This window comes from Melanotaenia boesemani, chromosome 14 (genome assembly GCF_017639745.1).
Source record: "Melanotaenia boesemani isolate fMelBoe1 chromosome 14, fMelBoe1.pri, whole genome shotgun sequence".
NCBI lineage: Eukaryota > Metazoa > Chordata > Actinopteri > Atheriniformes > Melanotaeniidae > Melanotaenia > Melanotaenia boesemani.
Window position 1 is genome coordinate 11,060,162 of NC_055695.1, and position 18,984 is coordinate 11,079,145.

The following is an 18,984-nucleotide window of genomic DNA, read 5'->3' on the forward strand; positions in this document are numbered from 1 at the left end:
TTATATTCGCTTTATCTGCACATATTAAAACTTTTTTTCTGTCTTTGGGGTTTATTGTCTCATCCTTTGAGTCATTTATAGGAAATCAGTCCGTGATGAAGTCTGAAAATGTGACATGACTTCACAGCTGAGTATCATTTTATATCACTTTAACACTCACATGTGTCATATTTACACTGTTGTGCTGGTAGGCTACCTGTTACAGCACTAGACAGCTTTGTGAATACATTTATTTAAAAGTGTTGATTTTAAAGTTGCTGAGATTTGCACCCCCTGTATATTAAGCCAACATGTAAGTGACATGTCTGAAACTCACTGCTGTTTCACAGCAGATTAATTATGATGTAGATGTAGAATGGGCATGCATTATTCTCCTATATAACGTCTTCTTGCCAGTCCTTTAAATGTTTGTGTTGGCGACTTTCTGCCTAAGGAAAGCTGTAAACCTGGGAGAAACACTAGTGATCAAAAAGCCTGCAAGTTTTAGTATAAATTCTGCAGATTTATACAGTCACTGTTGTGTAACTAGAGATAAGTTTTAATGGCAAAATGGAGACATTATTTCCCTCCTACTTGTTTTTATAATTCACTTTATGTATAGTCAAGTGCTGGTTGAAGGGAACCATTAGGCTTGTGAAAGGGCTTTAATATAAAAAAAAAAAAAAAAAAAAAAACGTGGTTTTTAAAAACTGATTAGCCAGGCTGATCTGAACAGTTGGTTAATACTGCTCTTATTGTGGGCTTTAATTCACCACCATCTAATGTAGGTTATGTTGTGTGCTTCCATTAAAAGATAAACACAAAGAAGTAACTTTGAGTTAAGGAAGAGTACCGATTCATGGCCATCCCATGCTCAAATTTGAGTCATTTCTGGGAGGTCAGGTTTGTAGATACTTTCTAGAAGACACATCATCTCCAATTTATCTCATTATTTTATGAGATATCTGATGTGTAAGTTCTTCTTTTTTCTACCCCTCAAACAACCATCCAGCCCTTTCACATACAAGAGCAGACACGTTTCACACCATGTAAAGAAAAAAAATATATATATTTTTTCTTCTTGTTACTGATGTTTATTAGCAGGTTTGGCATCAAATATCCATCTACGCTGCTACAAAGAATATCAGCCTTAATTTAAATGGAGAATCAAAAACATTGACACACTAAATATCCAGTTTCTTAAAGTTTTTCAGTTTGTTCTTGATTTTTTATTATGCACTTGTACTAAAAAAAAATAAATAAATGATTTAAAAAAGACAAGTCTAGACAAAATGCATTTGTTTCTAATCAATATAAATTTCCTGGAAATATTGATGGTGTTTGCAGAAAAGAAAAACATAATAAAATATTATTAAATAATAATAAGAGCTTTATCTTTTTTATTAGAAAATACTTTAATCATATTGACTTGTTCTGTAAAGCGATGGGAATACTCTGCACTAAAATGAGACTGTCAGGTCTTAAAAAGTTTCATTTAACAGTTTCTATTTTATGCCAACACATGAGGATTTAATCAATGTAGACAAAAACTTTATGCTCGGATTTCAACATACTGCCCTCCAAAGTTATTTAGGCTTCATCTGAAGTGCATCTGTTTTTGCTGTCAAGTCCCAATGGCCAAAGCCCCCTTGTGCCTTTTTTTTCCTTTATCTGGTCACAAAATACATTCCTGGAGGAGAAGCTTGAGTAAAATTTTGTATTAAAATGAATAAAAAATAATAGTCTTAAAAAAAAACTTATTGCCTAAAGTGATAATAAAGATAAATTGATAAATGTCACATGAAAAACAGAAATTTCCATCAGTCATGATGTGTAAACTCAGTAAATATTTCCATCTTTTTTACCTTAAGACTGTTCTGGAGAAGAAAGAGACGGTGCAAACAGTCAGTGACATGCAGCCGTGGATCATTTTCTCCCCTCAGAGTTCGCTCTGCATGAAGCGGGTTTTAACGTGGCTTTCTACTGTGCTGTACTTTTAGTTGAATTGAAGGTTTGTTTGTTTCACCACATGAGTGTTGTGCTAGTTACTATAAAAAAAATAACTTGTTAGTTACTAGTTACTCCATTCAAAAGTAACCCAGTTTCTTTGTTGATTACCTATTTAAAAAGTAATGTGTTACTGTTAAAAGTACATTTTTAGTTATTTTTGTAAAAAAAACATTCTTTAAATTCTCCCGTTAATATTTTAACTTAGTCTTGTACAAAAATGAGATCTATAATGCATGTGGAGCCCTCTTTCTCCTACTCTATTATATATTTTTTATTTGTATATTTCCTTAGTTATTCGCTCGCATTGTCACTGCATTGACTCTCTGTCAAGCGAAGTTGTGTGTGTGGGTAGGGGCGTGCCGGTTCGGATGCCCGTGGTAACCAAGGAAACAGGGCTGTAAACGCTAGCTCCTGACAAAAAGGACTGTTGCGTTCACGTTTCCTGTTTCACATCCAGGGGTTATTGCTTTACTGTGGACAGCTGTGAGAGCATGGGGGCTTCTCAGAGGGAGCAGAGGAAGCAACAACACTTAAGTAAACAAGCCCAAAAAACCCGCGACTGATGATATTTACAAGCGACTTGACAGACAAAAATAAGCCCAACAAATGGGACTTTGCAGCACTGCCCATGCCGCTGTAAACAGGAAGCTCACAGCTGCTGGCCGAAATGTATTCATTCAGCTAGTAACGAACAAATGCACCAAAGGGTAACGGTAAATGAGTTACTTTAAAGAGTAATGTGTTAGAGTATTTTAGTTACTGACAAAAGTAACAGAGTTACAGTAACGTGTTACTACCCAACACTGATGACAAAACACTGAAACACTATTTTTAGGAACACAAACAATCCTGCCTCGAGTTGAGCCTTACAATTTTAATAGTTTAGCACATCATACTGCCCTTTTTTTCCTGTCCGTTTTCTGGCCTAACACCTCCAGTTACACTGTTCGATAAAACTGCACTTTGTTTTATTCTGACACCAACATCACTATTTCAAAACCTTTCTACTTAAAACATTTGTGTTTTTAACAGCCTCAGTAAAGAGACAGACAACTGAAACTGGACATAACCTGGCAGAGAAATATACCCAGAACATAAAGATTTTCGTCTTTTTCTTGTTATGGATGATTCATGATTTCAATTAATTTTCTCCCTGCTTCACTGTCTTGTTTTGTGGAAAACTGTATTATTATTGTACTGTGGAAAAACTATGCTCTCAAGTATTAAAACAAATCTTAACATTTTGTTATCATTCATCATGTTTTATGATCATGGATTCAATGGTTTGTTATTCAATTCCTTTGCATACATATTACATACAATGACAATAAATGATTCTATTTTCTTCTAATATCTTAACTCAAAGCAAAACAGGAGTTTGTTAAACCTTTCTGCCTTTTCCTACAAAAGGTTAAATGGAAGCAAGACCAACAAAAGAAAAGCACCATTAGCGAGGCTCTTATCTTTTTAAATCTGGTAAAGAAAAACACAAGGAGCAGCTATGACTGTAACAATTATCGCATAATCATATGATTGCAAATTACCTGGCATGTTGGTGATCATTTTCATAACTGGCAACTGTCAAAGAGAAGAGTGAATAAACAGAAACATGACTGTATCCAGTGGTGCATTTTGACAATGTAACGTGGTATATAAGCCCAAGAAATGTAGCCATTTCAAATGGTTGAAAAACATAAAAAAAAAAACATTTTATAAAATCTTGCAAAACCTTGCAGAGCTATATAAATTACTAGGAATACATACATCCCAACAACTGCAAATCCCTTAGAAATACACTTTTACTTAGCCTCCGCTGACATCTACGTACAACACTTTAAAGCAAAAGAGTTGTTTTTGCCTACAAATAAATGTTATTCTGCACAAGGTGTATGTTTATTACACCATGATTACAATAAATCTATCATAGTGACATAGAAACAAATATTAAATATTAAATGGTTAAATCAATTATGCATATAACAAATATTTGTCTAATAAAATGTTATTGTGGCATGTCTAAGAGCAGCTGCACTTGTAATGGTTGTTACTATGAATTATTTATCAGAGCATGTCATCATTGGCAAGCTAAAGGTAGGGAATATACTTGCTTTTTAATGTTGCGTAGACAAACTGCTGCATTGTGAGCATCATTGTTCACATACTTGCTTGTGTATTATGTGCGTTACTGATGGATTCCACTAGGGGTGCATTGGAGACCTTCGACCAACAGAGGAAATTAACATTTGTATGTAAAGCAGCTAAAAATAAGCATAGGTGTCTTGTTTATTTGTACAACTATTGAAGCTCTTCCATTTGGTCAAATTGGTCCTTAACCTGCCCATACGATTACTCGCATATTACAGCTTGCAAACACGTAGCGTTACTTTATGAGGATGTTCACAAATGACACTTGAAATAAACACAAAATAAGTCATGATAATCACAAGTATGCAAAATTAAAAGAAGGTATATTTTCAGCCAGAGTGGTCAGTGTTCAAGCTGATGATATTTATAATGTGATTTTATTTAATGATATTTTATCCCAGAAATAACTTCAATAAATAAAATTACAGTACGATAATATAATATGCAGGTAAGTTTTCACAAACAAATCTGTCCAGGTTTTTATAACTGACATTGAAAAGAAAAAAAAAATCTTAAGACAATAAACAATGTTGTAGTCAACAAAAATGTCTGACAGCTATTCTGACTTGCAGAATAAGCAGAACATTTTATAACACTCAAATCTATTCAAGGAAAACCTCAAAATAGAATTACGAAGCAGGAAATGAACACAATAAAAGCTCTTTGAAGATGAAGACAGAATCTTATTTGTCTAAAATTCACTTTATGAAGTGCAAATCATTAATATCTGTGATAATAAAGTCCAAATCACAAATGAAATGCAGAGTTTACCTCTTGGTATGTTAAGGTGAATAAAAATAAACCAACCTTGTTACTTTGAATATGTAGATTTTTCGTAACATAACTAATAATCACATCTGGTTCATTTGATGCAATAGTACTTCATTTTCAGGCCTGAACACTGTCAAAAGCTGAGATTTCAAGTAGGTCCAGGCAGTACCACAGATCTAGCTTTAAGCCTACAGCCTATTTCATTGAGTGCATATGTGGGTGCACTCTTTGGTCGAGTATTAAAGTAGACCGCCCTGAGAGAAGGAAGCTTGATAAGGAAAGTCATAGCAGCCTGATCTAGCACATGGCACAACTACTTGTGGGTTCAAGCAACATGAAATCTTTAGCCCCGCTCGAAACAGCTGATATCATCTTCACACATGTCGGCTCTGATCACTTAAGACTGCTGCCGCCTCCAGCTGTAAATCAGTGATCAATGGCTGCAGAGCAAGATGAAGCACACCACCCACCTCGCCAGCTTTCCTTGCATTGATATTTCATTTTAAATGCTTTTAACATGCACACACAAGCACACATTTTATTTAAGTTGATTGAAGTTACTATTATATTGTCCGGATTAGTTTAAACTGAAATTAGGTTTCCACAAAGATGCATGTCTCTGGGGATCAATTGGATGGAGGTTTGTTACAGGAAACCACAAGACATGTAGGGCAGCACAAGGAGCCAATAAGCACTAACTTTAAATCTTGACATGCTGTGCAGACCAATGCATGCAAACAGCTGGCTGACTAGCAACTAGTTTAAACTAGAAATGAGAAAAAAAAAAGTTGTACCAAGTGTATCAAGTACGACTCCTGTGCTTTCTAGTTTATTCTCATTTTGTTTGTCCCACCAAGATAAATTTGGCAGAACCAATCTAGATCTCCTTGACAAATAGGAATGAGCTCAAACACTTCTGGCCAGATGAAATGCAGATCTATGCCGTGCACATTGTGTTTTTTCACATTGGGCAATGACTGCTACAGTGTTCCTTTCACTAGAAACATTTGGACTTTTGCTGCATATTACAGAAAAAGAACTCTCACCAGTGTTTTCTTTCATTTTAGCCTCACATTTTGCATTCTGTAACAGAGAAAAATTACACGATTTCTTTAAATTTTAATACAAGCCATCCCTGTGTTCTTGTTGGCAAAATGGAGCATATGTAACAGGCTAGAAGCTCACTTTGAAGCATCATTATTGTAAACTTGACTATGAATAGATTTATGCTGAGTGAGAGCTCTCTGAAAGCTGGAGTCATATTCAGCCAAAAAAAAAGTTTACTTTTTAACTCATCTGAGGAGATTTGAATTAATCAAGCTCATCTCTAAAAGAATAAAACACCTCATCTCCAACTGACAGTGTTGACATTAATGGACCTTTTTCAAAGTAGACTTTTTCTACAGTACCACAAAAAGCACTGGTTTATATGAAGTGTCAGAGTAGAAAATGGAATTGAGCCAGCAAATACAACACTCCAAACTCAATTAAATACAGACATGATTAATGTTATCAATTATATCTGAGCCTTTCCTGTTATGACAAGCTAAAATGGCTCAAAGTGCCAAGTTCGGGAAGTCAAAGCTGCTGGTTCAATGTACCAAACAATATTTGGGTAAACATGAGTATCAGAAAGCTCTGGGACTAGCAGATGCACACTTTTAAAGGGGACTGTTCGGGACTGTAGCCAAAAAGTGATTAAGAATAAGAATTTTTCAATAATCTAGGATCATTCAGATTAGATTGCAATTACCATAGATGTAAAATATCACAAATGTGTTTCATTGCAGCCAAAATATAGGAAGAATTTTTTTCTAGTTCATTTCTAGTTCTGGTTTCATCTCATAAACCAAACACAAAAGCTGCATCAAGGCCCTCAAGGCATCATTGTGAGCATATTTGATTTAGTATGTGTTCTAAATCCAACATGATGAGGACGAGTCTCTGAAAAGATGCAATCTTGTGACTTCTGAGCTTAATATATCCACATGAATTGAAAATGCACTGGTATTATTTCATGTATTTCTTGATATCCATGTTGTACATATTTACTAAGTAAAAATTCTGATATATAAAAGGATTATTTCAGCTTTCCAACTCACAGAATCACAAATAGGCAAAAGCCTTAAGTAAAGCACTGTCCAATGAGTTGATGAATCCTTTGACCCATCTCACATACCTGAACACAGTCACCCCGAGCCAAACCATAGCAGAAACCCTTATACTTGTCTGTTTGTGGATGGCACACTGCCAGGACTGTTGTGGAACAACCCTTCATTTTTCAAGGCGCAGTGCACTAATACTTGTCGGCCTGGATCTTGTAAGAATAGCTCACAGTGAAAATATCTTATCTTTTCACTTGCATGCTACAGTACCAGACCAAAAATCACTCAAAACCCTCAGGGATATGCTGAGCAACGTCTGACAATGTGCAAACTGCTGAAAAGAAAAAGAAAAAAAAAAAAAGAGTACAGAGGGCATGACCAAGGAATGAGCAGCTATTCCAACAGAACCAGATCAGACGTACTGGCTCATGTTATCTACATTGTTGCTGAAAAAAAGAGGATGCACTTACTACTGAGATCTGCGACTCCACATCTGTGTACCACAGTTCGCTTATTGCTAAACAGAAAAATTTAACTCATTACACTTAATTCCCAGCTTCAATTTGACACTGATTCACGTTAATTTTCTATTAGTGGACAGTGTCTGAATCTCCCAAACAAATCACTGAAAAGAAATCGAAATGCCTGAATTTAATAGCTCCTTTTTGTCAGTAACATGTGTTGGGGCTGTGAAATAAAAGTAAGAATACCCAAATAGTTTGACAACAGTTTGACAGAGATGGCTTTGGCCATGTTATTGATTAGTGATTTGTTCAGCTGCCATGTTCTTAGGATAATTTTTTTATAATTATTATTATTATTCTGTTTTTCTAACAATAGACGACTATTGGGTTTCCTTCTCCTCTGTCATCCTCCAGCTCCTACTTGCTTAACACGCTGACTGAATAAAAAAAAAGATTTGATAAAAAAAAACTGCTTTCCTTAGCTTGGCAACTTTCTACAGACAAGCTTAATATGAAGACAATTATAATGAATTGGACTAATGTGAATTACAACTGATTTTATTTAATTGGATTATTTTTTTTAATAAGACTTCATCTTTGAAAGTGCTCTTAAATTACTTTTCTGTACAAGTAAATCTGAAGTGAATTAAATTGTTTTATCTAACAGTACCAGGTGAGCTAACTGCGCTCAGTGGATTGGACAGATTCAAAGGTTTGGACCCAGGCCAGATTGTTTTGGACCAAATCCATTTCTTAATCATCATGAAAAACAAGAAAAGTGTGTTTAGAATGTCCAACAACCAGTTTGGATAAATGGTTAAAATGGGCATCCTTATCAGATCTAACCTGCTTTAGAGTCTTTAAACACCATCAAGTATCCTCAAAAAAACATCTACATCTGTAACTAACTTCTTCAAATATCCCAACAGACAAACTCAGAGAGAGAATTATCCCATGTGGATTAGATACGTGTTACAAGGCTAATATAACTACAACATCCATGATGTGTGATGCCAAGACTCGTGTGTTCGGCAGGAATTTCCTTTCCACTCACAACTTTAATTTCCTGTTAATTTCCCTGCAAAGTGCCTTTCCCTATAATCTGGGTACAATATGACCCATTCATTTTCTTTTTACATCTGTCAGTTTAGGCATTTGTAATTCCCTGCTGTAACGTGTAACTCACTCTGAGGATCATATTCTGTACAGGGCGAGTGAAAAACCTAATATAAGAACGTAAAGTGAGAAAACCAAGTGAACCCCCCGGGAAAAAGACAAAAGATGCAATAGAAAGATTGTTTACTGCGGCACCTGTTCATTCATTGCACAACTGCACAGACACGCACATTCTCCATTTGTTCTGCTGTCATACATGAGATAGCTTCACACCACAAACAGGGCCACTGAGGGAAAGTAGCAGTGGTCTATCAGCTCTGTGTCCACGTGAAAGAAAGATGAAGGGGATTAGGGGACAAACACACTCTGCGTGGCCTCCTTACCGGCAGGAACTGCGTCCTTGACCTACTGATGGAGTGATGTATGCTGCAATGAGTAGGAGAGGCTGAGATACAGCCCAGGTCTGCTAGAAAGCAAATCATTATCTGAATAATTACAGTTGCTAACACTACCTTTAAGCTACCTATAGTCTAAGGATTTGTACAGTGCAGAGTAAATTATAGATATTTTACATTAGCTGCTATTTGAAAAAATATCAGAATTAAGGAGAAATTCACTGAATAGCCACTAAAGGTAAAAATAATTTTTTTTTTTTTTAATTATTTCTCAATGTGATGTGAGTCAGTGCTGCCGAATGCATGACAGTGTAGGATTTTGTCATACTTACTTTTAAATAAATGAGCCACATAAAGCAGCTGTCTTCAGTCCCAACCCATGGTTTAACAGTATGTTACGTATTTGATCTAAAATCATAACTATGCGTGCCCAAAAGATCTTTAAGACGTTTTCTATATTTGGTAAGAACTGAGCGTTGTGTTTGTGTGTGTGTGACAGGTGGCTCAAACCATGCACAGCACGGATCGTTGGCCCATCAAATGGTTGCCAGGAGAGCTTCGTTGGAAAATGTGCACACTCACACTGCAAGCAGACTCGTACAAACACAGGCATGCATATATCCTTACTTCTATCTCTGACGCACTCTCAGTGTCTTCACACCTTGTACTGTATGCAATATTCTGCAAATGCATTGGTGGAATTTAATGTTTAACACTTCTGTTTTGAGTCCTTTTCTCTTCTGTTCTCCTTACCTGGCATCAACATTAAACTGTGTAAACGTGACGGAAAGCATTCAGAGCAGACCCTCTGCCAAGGCCAATCAGACCAATTCAAGACTCAACCAGGAGACCCTGATTCAGTGCTTGAAAGAAACAGTAGCTCTGTTGTCCTGTTCTTCAGAGTTTATTTTTAGCTTCAGTTATTCTTTTCTTTTTTTATGCCAAGTTCTGTTGGTTTTGTTTTGGCAACAAAAGTACTTGGTTAGAATTAGGGACAATATCTGACTTGGACAAAGCAAGACAAGCTTGTTCGTGGCAGGTGAGGCACTGGCTCCTTTGGAGTCAGATTTACATTTGTAAACTCAAAAGAGTATCTTATTCCCTGTTCAACTGGCAGCATGCAAATTTACAACTGGTAATCTTTCATATCTCATCAGCATTATTCTCTCTCACTCACACAACACATACACAGGATCATATTTGGCTTAGAACATTTCTTTTATGGCGGCTAAAAACAATGAATGTAGCAAATTTGCTGTGCACCTTTCATATGTTCTAAACAATTCATAATTATTCTAAACAAAAAAGGATAGAGATGTACAACACAATTTCCATTTTGACCCTCAGTTAAATTTTTGTTCTTAAAATCCATTTTAATACATGTTTTAAAAACTTTTTTTCCCCCACTTAGCCTCATCTAATTTTTTTTTTTAATTGACAAGGAAAAGCTACTCTTTAATTTCATGTCAGACTTGGAGATTTTCCTTGTTGCTTTCATGATGTCAGAGACAAAATCATTATAAGAACTGCATCTTACAGGAAAGCACTGCTTCAGCATTGCCGCCTGCTCAAACTGCTGCTGTTGCTTGCATTTTCCCATTTCCTCATTTTCATGTTTTTCCTCTCAGAAAAGCTGGCTGATGTGTTCAGAGCAAGGAAAAAGCAATGGGTTTATAGTAGCAGGTGGCTTTCCCTGAGACAGGACAGATTTTGCTGCCAGCTAGTGTGACCCCACTTCCCTCCCTCCTGTCCACACCCTCCCATCTCTGCATGGCTCAGGCCCCGAAGCGACGGGGCTCAGATTGAAGGTTATTTTTCCCACTGAGCCAACAGTCACTCCTCCTCTACATATCACAGTCCTGCAGTCATTGGGTCATTTATGAATAACCATTATTCCTGCTTCATCTGACTTCTTTGATTTGTGGGCTTTTCCACATGAGATAAAGTAGACGTGTTTACAGAATGAGCTTAGTGTTAGCCTTCAACTAATTTTAGAAGGGAATATAACCTATTCTTATTTTTTCACTTGACAGTTTTACATTATTGGATGTTTTACCAGACTTTGCCCACAGACAGCCTTTGTATTAATGCCAGTGATTTATAATAAAAACAACACTTGAGCCATTTCAGTACATGCTTACATAATTATCATAGCGACAGATATGAGAAAAACAGGGCATAAACTGTTAAAGAAGCTGAGTAGCCATTGTACTTGCAGAAACACTTTGAATATCAACAGACTGCATGTGGAGAAAGTGAATGTCTCCCATACTAGTTGTGCACACATTTTTGTATAATTTCTAACAGTGGGATGTCACATAATTCAACTAACACTCTAAACATATAATCAAAATGAGTAAAATAATATGTATACAGAGCATAGACACTGTGAAGCAGGGTCTAAATATTGTTTTTGCAAGGTGACAGAAGAAAATGTTCAGAAAGTAACAACTTTGTTTTAAATGAGTAATGTAATGCAATTATGACATTACATTACTATTAATGCATACAGCATCAGGTTTGGCAATTTTTTTCTGTTTCTGTATGCAGGTAACTGATCACAACAACATTTAAAGAAAGTCTTATTAAAACATTTTAAGCAAATGGTCTGTATTTCTACAGCGCTCTTCTGTACCTGGAATGATACTCAAAGCGCTTTACATCATACATCGCATTCACACATCGATGGTGGAAGCTGCCATGCAAGGCCCATCAGGAGCAATTTGGGGTTCAGTGTCTTGCTCAGGGACACCTCGACATGAGCTCGACAGGCCGAGGATCGAACCGGCAACCCTCAAGCTACAAGACGACGACTCTACCCACTGATCCACACTGCCAAGCAGGGTAAGTTCATTAAAATTATTTTGAAAGACTTGGAAGTTTGGGAAAAAACATGTTGCAGAAACCCCAAAAGTCCACTAACCAACAGAAATGTGGTCCTTTTCATTTCCATAAATGCATCATTTTAACTTTATAGTTTTTGGATATAGCACATTATTTTCTTTCCTTAAGGGATACCAGACCTTTGCATGCCATTGTGTAGCTAACACCAAAACAAAGTTGTAATTTAGACTGAAAGGATTTTTTTAGTCAATGCATCTATTAATTTAATTTGAACATAGCAGCATTTTCAGCACAAACATATTTAAACTGAATTTTACATTCTGTGGTGAGATTTTTCCCTTTAATCTGGCAGTGACAGACCCCATTTTTCACAGCAGACCAAAACTCTTTAAAGTGATGTATGAAAATAAACCATTATTATAGAAGGATGGATAGGTTCACGCTGTTAATTTGGGCTTGGAGGAAAGTTTAATTAATCAGACTAAGTACTATGCACATTTTCCACTGTGTCACTGGCTGTATTGCCTGTACAGTTTCTGCTCTTTGATGAGAGGTGACACCCTCCATGGCTTACACCTGTCTTTCTGATCTGTCAGTAGTAAATTTGCACATGCAGAGCTGCTGCTGACTGGATTGTATGTTGTTGACTCACATGGATCAGGCTAAATGTTTGTGATCTGACACAACCTGCACATCTGACACTCATGTTCAGAGTTTGGTATATGGTACATTATGTAATCAGAGGGGTAAGGTCAGTGCGGACCTCCATCACACTGAAAGCCAAACATGCAAATCAGACAAAGCGAATGATTTCCTTTTATAAAAATATCGCTTCTAAATGTTAGATATATTCATTTCTGTACCAAAAGCATCACTTGAGTAAACGTCTGTGCTGCTGCTGTATAAATGTCAAAGTTCCAAGAGCAAACAGGAACCAACAGAATTTAGAAGCGTCCCCATCGTTCCACTTGCTCCATGACAAACACATTTTACACAGTGATGGCAGCCGTTCTTAACAGCAGGCAACCATCTCTGAAGTCCAAACACAGTTAACTGAAGCGTGGAGTTAAAAAGGGAAAAAAATTAGCATTAGGACAGATTAAAGATAATTTCCTTTTGGAAGTTAATGAAGGAGAACTGTGGAGGTTCAACTAAGAACACCACCTTGTCTCACTACTCCAAACACACACTCATTAGTTTCTTGTAACCTTTTATCCAATTACTCCACTCCCCATTCCCTCTGTACTTATCCGGTCAATGCCTTTCTTCAGAGGTTACTTCAAAACCTTTTATCTACTCAGCACAACTCCCTCCTCCATTTAGATCACAAGGTTTGACTTTCAGTGCAGTCATGGAATATGAAACATACAAAGGCCTTCTGTGTGATCAGTTTACAAAATGCTGTTTTATTTCAATCCTAAACAAATCAGTGATGATCACCAAAAATGTTTCCTTTTCTCTTTTCCAGCCATAAATGATCCCAGATGCAGAATTCACAGTCCATCTCCAACCAAGTTGGAGATAGAAAGTCCATGAAAGTAGTGTTTACTTATTCTGGTTGGACACACAGTCCAACCCGGTATAAATTTCAAACCGTGTCACAAACATTTCTAACACTTAAAGGTGACTAATGCTAGAAAAAAGCGGCTAAAATGTTGGCGAGAAAGCCTCATAATTGAAGGTGATGAAGACTACCCACTGTCAGGAGTGGCAGACATAATGAACATCTGCTCCTCACACACCCATCACAGCACGTAAAATAAAAGTGGCTGCATTAGTCTTTGGCTGTGCATATGCAAATACAACTGCACACACACACAAACTCTGCTTACTGAAAGTGAACATACACATCTTTTTTATAAAAATTCCCACATTTATGTACCTAATCCAAGACCTTGGAAGCAGAACCAAGTCTAATGTAAATACACAAAAAAACACACAAACACTACTTCCATGTTCATCTGCAAATATGTTTGCATACCACACTCAGTTTATTTAAATCCAAATGAAAGACCCACCTGTTCTGCTGCATTTCAGTAGTTTTTATTTAGAAGTCCAAATCTGCATCTGTTTCTTTAAGCTTGAATTTTTAAACTTTAATTTTAGCTTTTTCTTTCTGTTTTAATTTCTTATGTTTGTTTTTTAATGCTCTTCTTATTGCTTCCTGCTCCCTGCTGTAATGCTTTTAATGTTTTATGTAAAGCACTTTGAATTGTCTTGTCATGAAATGTGCAATACAAATAAATTTGCCTTGCTTTGCCTTACCAGCTGCTTGAATTTAAAGAAGCGTATTTTTCTGCTTGAATAAATGGGCTCCAGTCTACACACGCACACAGTTACTGGTATTTAATATGAGAATGTCATGGTGACATTTAAACATTTGAAGAGTTATAATTGTTTTCATGACTTTCCCGTCTTCATGTCAAAGTGAGGAATAGATGTTAGACATCCTTCTTCAAACAAAACTGAAATAAACAACTGTGGTTGTGAGGTTACATCATATGATTTGAAACATTTTTGGACTGGAAAAAGGGTGTGAAGCAGGTTGTGTTTAGCTTGTCTTGCAGGACTAGGCTGCCAGACTAATAACTCAGTCTGTACCAATCATCTGTTCATGGGTCAGGTCTACATCTGGGATCTGATACACAAATCCTTCAAAGCTCAGTACTAACAAGTCTTTTGTTCAGTCACATGTCTTCAGTGGCTACAATTTCCCTGCAAGAGCAAATGTTTTAATTTATTAAAAGTAAAAAAACTGACCAAAGAGTCAGCAAAGATCATGGTGGGGGCGTATACACCACCGTATACCCTGGAAACGTGCATGAGCAATTAAGAAATAAAGCTCATCAAGTTAACTGTTCTGAACCAAGAATCTTGCGCGTTGAGAATTTAGAGTTTATAACTTATAAAAAAATAAATAAATAACAAGACTGACCCTAAAGAATGACGGGGAGTGTTCAAGTTCCTCTTTAATTTTTCTCCGTACCAAAACAGCTGAAAGAAAATGTTTTCCATGAGAGCACAGCTATGAAATCATCTGGCTTTCCAAGCTGGAACTTTTTCCTGGACAACTGCTTATATGTTCACAGTGGCACACCAAGACAGCCAAGGTAACTTTTAAGAGATGACCTTATTAGCACTACTGCCTGCTGCTGGGCCATTCAGTGTATTTTTCAACTGCTATGATCACAGAAAATTAAGCTGAAAACTTTTCACATCATAGCCTCATGCTTAGATTTCAGTGAGCTAAATATACTTAACTTTTGTTTTTAATAAAAATGTTAGAAAACTTTGTAATTATTCACATCAACGGCAGATGTAATACAATTTGTTTAATGCCAAGGATCTGATCAATGAATTGAGAGATGAAGTATTTGTTTAATCGGGCTGCCAGTCACAGTACTGTATCTGCCCTATCAGCCAAAACATTAAGATGTAAAGATCAAATATCAAATTTTGGATTACGTGCAAAGACATGCATGTTAGGTTAATTGATGACTCTAAATTCTCCCTGGGAGTGTGTGTGTGTGTGTGAATGGTTTTTTGTCCCCGATGTCTTGGCCCTGCGATGGACTGGTGACCTGTCCAGGGTGTACCCTGCCTCTCACCTGTTAATGCTGGGGTAGGCTCCAGCTTACTCACGACCCTTCATGGAATAAGCGGTTCAGAAAATGAATGAATGAAAAAAAGATTACGTACTTGCAAATACCAGAAGCTGAACCCATTTCTTGGGAAAAAACAAGCAAACAAACGAACAAAAAAAACACTAAATGAGCTCAGTAAGGGAAATTTTGAATTTAATAAACTTACCTCTGGGAGCTAATTTGCTGGATAAAAATTAAATAAAGTGATAAAACAACCTAATGGTAGCTGGTAATTTAAACCAAACAGACCTCCAATCAGTTTTCCATTATTTTCACCAGTATTATGATGCCCATAAAAGAAGGAAAAAGGCATCTTGAAACATTCCTCAATACAAAAGCATACCATGGTTTACTTTGGGTTTAGCAAAACATATTTTATTAATAATGTACTTCGATGCCATTATTTTGAGATCACAAAGCTAATTTATCATAACAAACTGATCTAGAATCATTGAGCCTGTTTACATGCACACCAAAAATCTGATCATTATCCAATTTCTGGAGTTATCAGATTACCCAACTGATCATGTAAACAGCATAATGTAAAAATGCTTTCTCGAAAAACAGAAGTTATTTTATTATGAGAAATCAAATAAAGATACCTAGATTTCTTCCCAATATTAAGATGTCTTTTTAAACGTTTATAGCAAATCAGAGTTATCTCATTTTTTTTTTTTACATGTAGAAAAAAAATCAAAAGATGATGGGATTAAAAACATGGAGCCCTATCTTGCGAAGACAAAGGGCAGATGTGTGCTGTATGAAAGCCAACCAATGTTTTCTCCTCATGAAGTATAAACAAAGGACAGCAGCAGCTTATGTTGTAGGCTTGCAAGCTCCTACATTAGGACAGCTAACGTTAAGACTGTAGCATGTTAGCATTAGTGGAGACGAGACTGGTTGTTTTTAAAATAGCAGTTTGAGCCTGACATCACTTTTTACAGGCCTTCCTAAACTCTTTGTTTTATCCTAGTTGCCTAATTAATTAACCCATTATCGAGAAAAAATATATGAAATGCTAATGAAAAAATCCTTGACAGTTAACTCGTTATTTCAAGAACATGGCCGCTCTTGGCTTCCAAATTCAACAGATTCCCTCATCCTACTTTCCTTTTCACTGTTCTCTCGCTCAACCTTCCCATTATTATTGAACTCTTCCTCCATCTTTTCCATCCCCCCACCTCTCGCTGAGATGGAGACTGTCAACAGGGCCATATATCTGACACACTGCACCGTACACTCACACATTTCCAGTCTGCAGTGGAGTGTTCACTAATGGGGCAGTGGGTATGTGGGGAACGGGAGATGGAGTCTTCTGGGTGTTGCAGAGTCTATCAAACACAACGTTACCAAGTTTCCTTTAACAAAAACCTAAAACCTTATTGTTTTAAGACATGTGCATTATCACGATAAAAACTGGCCGGTATTAGTGTAAATATTAATCCTCCAACAAACCTTTTAAGAATGTAAATGATTTTAATCACCAGCATGCTGCTGTTAAATTCAATATTTTGGGTTATTTCCCAGTTTCAGGTAGAAAATGTCTTTTCTTTATCATTCGTATCATTATTTCTGTCTGAGGCTTCCAGATCAGTGGCTCCGTACATAGCCTGAGCCCACACTGATTGCAATGCACTGCAGCTTTAGCAAAGTAATGTCAAAGAATCAAAACGACTCCTTTAAAAATAGCAGTTTTATCCCTCTTGTTCGGAAGAGCAGACTTCTTCCTGCTCTGCTCAGCCTCACTTAGCATACCGAACTCAATCTGACACATGAAAAATACAAGAAAACTACCATATCTGTTGCTTCACCTGATCCAAGTGACTTTTCTTTCTCGCTTCCCTCTCTTTGTCATTTCTCACACACTCTATGCAGTCTGACTCTTTCACACTCCCTCCTTTCCTCACACGCAAACACTTAGAGTGCTGGCTCTCTTTGGCAGCCAGCCCGCCTAAGAATGTTTGGTGCTACGAGCCTGGAGGAATACACACCATCGGCACAGCTCGACACACTGCCTCCTGAAGGCTTGCATGCTGACACAAGTGATGAATGACACTTGGTGGGAGAAATCAAAGTGCTCAAGAAGTTATAAACAGTGAAGTCACTGTAGTCTTTGACAAGAAACATACAAAGTTCTTGCAAGTATAATAAACAAAAAACAGATTAAGTGATTTTCTTTGGCTTTGAGTAAAAGGAGTCTGATGTGAGCAAACTGTTTATACCAGGCAGTTAGATATCATGGATTCCACCATGTCATGTCTGCTGTGGCCACAGCTGCTCTTGCATCTCCTTGTTTCTTATATTTTTACACTAAAGTTGTTAGTTGGTTCAAGTTACTGCTTTTGTGCAAGTTGCTTAAGTAAATATATGCAGTTACAAATCACAAGAGAAAAACTTGTTCATCTATGATGTCAGTGTAGATGCATTAGTGTCAGACTCCTTCATAACCATGACCAAAAAAACAAAAACCTTAATCTGAGGGCCTGTTGCAATGAAAGCAGCACACTTTCTACTTATTTTTTTGCAAGAATTCACTTTAAAACAAATATTTCCAGGATGTCTGGAAGCAAATTTAAGCTTTACATTTCTTCACGAGTCAGGTTTGTCTGCATCCTTCATTGTGTGAAAACGCGTATGTAGCTTCATAATAAGGCATTTTAGCTGCAGCCCGAAGCAGCAAAGAAAAGTAAAAAAAAATAAAAAATAAAACTCATTCTAGCCTTAAAATGGTGGTCAAACAATGAATTACCGATATAGATAGAGGTTGTCCTCACATCAGCATGAGGCTGATTAAAAATGAAGCGGCATTGAAATTGTTTACTCGAGAGTTTAATTTAAGTTAATTTAAAAGTATTGACCATAAGGGGTTAAAACATCACTGGAACATTAGTTAAACTTCATCATGTCATTAGGTAGTCATCATAAGTAGCTCACTGGTTACTGCGTCCCATAACCTGATAGTGTAATTAAACAAAGTGCGACAGTCGATGCAAACTACACCGCGGCGCAGCAATAAAACTGCACTAAGCCTCAGTGTACGCAAAAACTCATAAAAACCTGCTCCCCGCTACTTTTGTTGTAGTTTCTCCGGCGGAAACTGTCATGTACCTGGTTGGTGGTGTCAGGCGGCAGGTTCTTAATGAGGATTTTCCTCCTGTTGCTCAGCTCCTGTCGAGTTTTGGCCAGCCTCCGCTCGATCTCCTCCGGCTCTATGTCCGGCAGGTCGCGGAGGCAAATCCCCGGCTCGGAGGGCTGCGTTGCCGCCGCCTCCTCATCCTCCGGCTGCCGGCTCTCGGGGCTGTCCATCTCCGGGGAAAGTGCGCTATCCCGACCGAGAGAAGAGTGAACGCTCGGCGGCTGGATGGACGAGGCTGCCGCCATCTTGGGTAGCTGAGAGAAAAGTGTGAGGAGAGGGAGAGAGTGACAGAGAGAGATGAGAGAGTGCGCGCGCGCAGGTGGGAGGTGAGTGCGAGCGCGTGTTTGGTGGACGAAAGACGAAAACTCCGAATAA

General features: G+C 37.3%; 1 protein-coding gene across 3 annotated transcripts in view; it reads right to left on the minus strand.

The window, feature by feature from the left end:
• raver2 (ribonucleoprotein, PTB-binding 2) overlaps nucleotides 1–18,984 on the minus strand; it is a 96,395-nt gene extending 77,411 nt beyond the window's left edge. Inside the window, exon 1 of one of the 3 annotated variants that reach the window (XM_042005244.1) lies at nucleotides 18,582–18,984. In XM_042005244.1, the coding sequence (XP_041861178.1) occupies nucleotides 18,582–18,854 (273 nt within the window). In that variant the 5' untranslated portion in view covers nucleotides 18,855–18,984. The remainder of the gene's footprint in view (nucleotides 1–18,581) is intronic. The other 2 variants (XM_042005241.1, XM_042005242.1) reach the window with 2 other exon arrangements.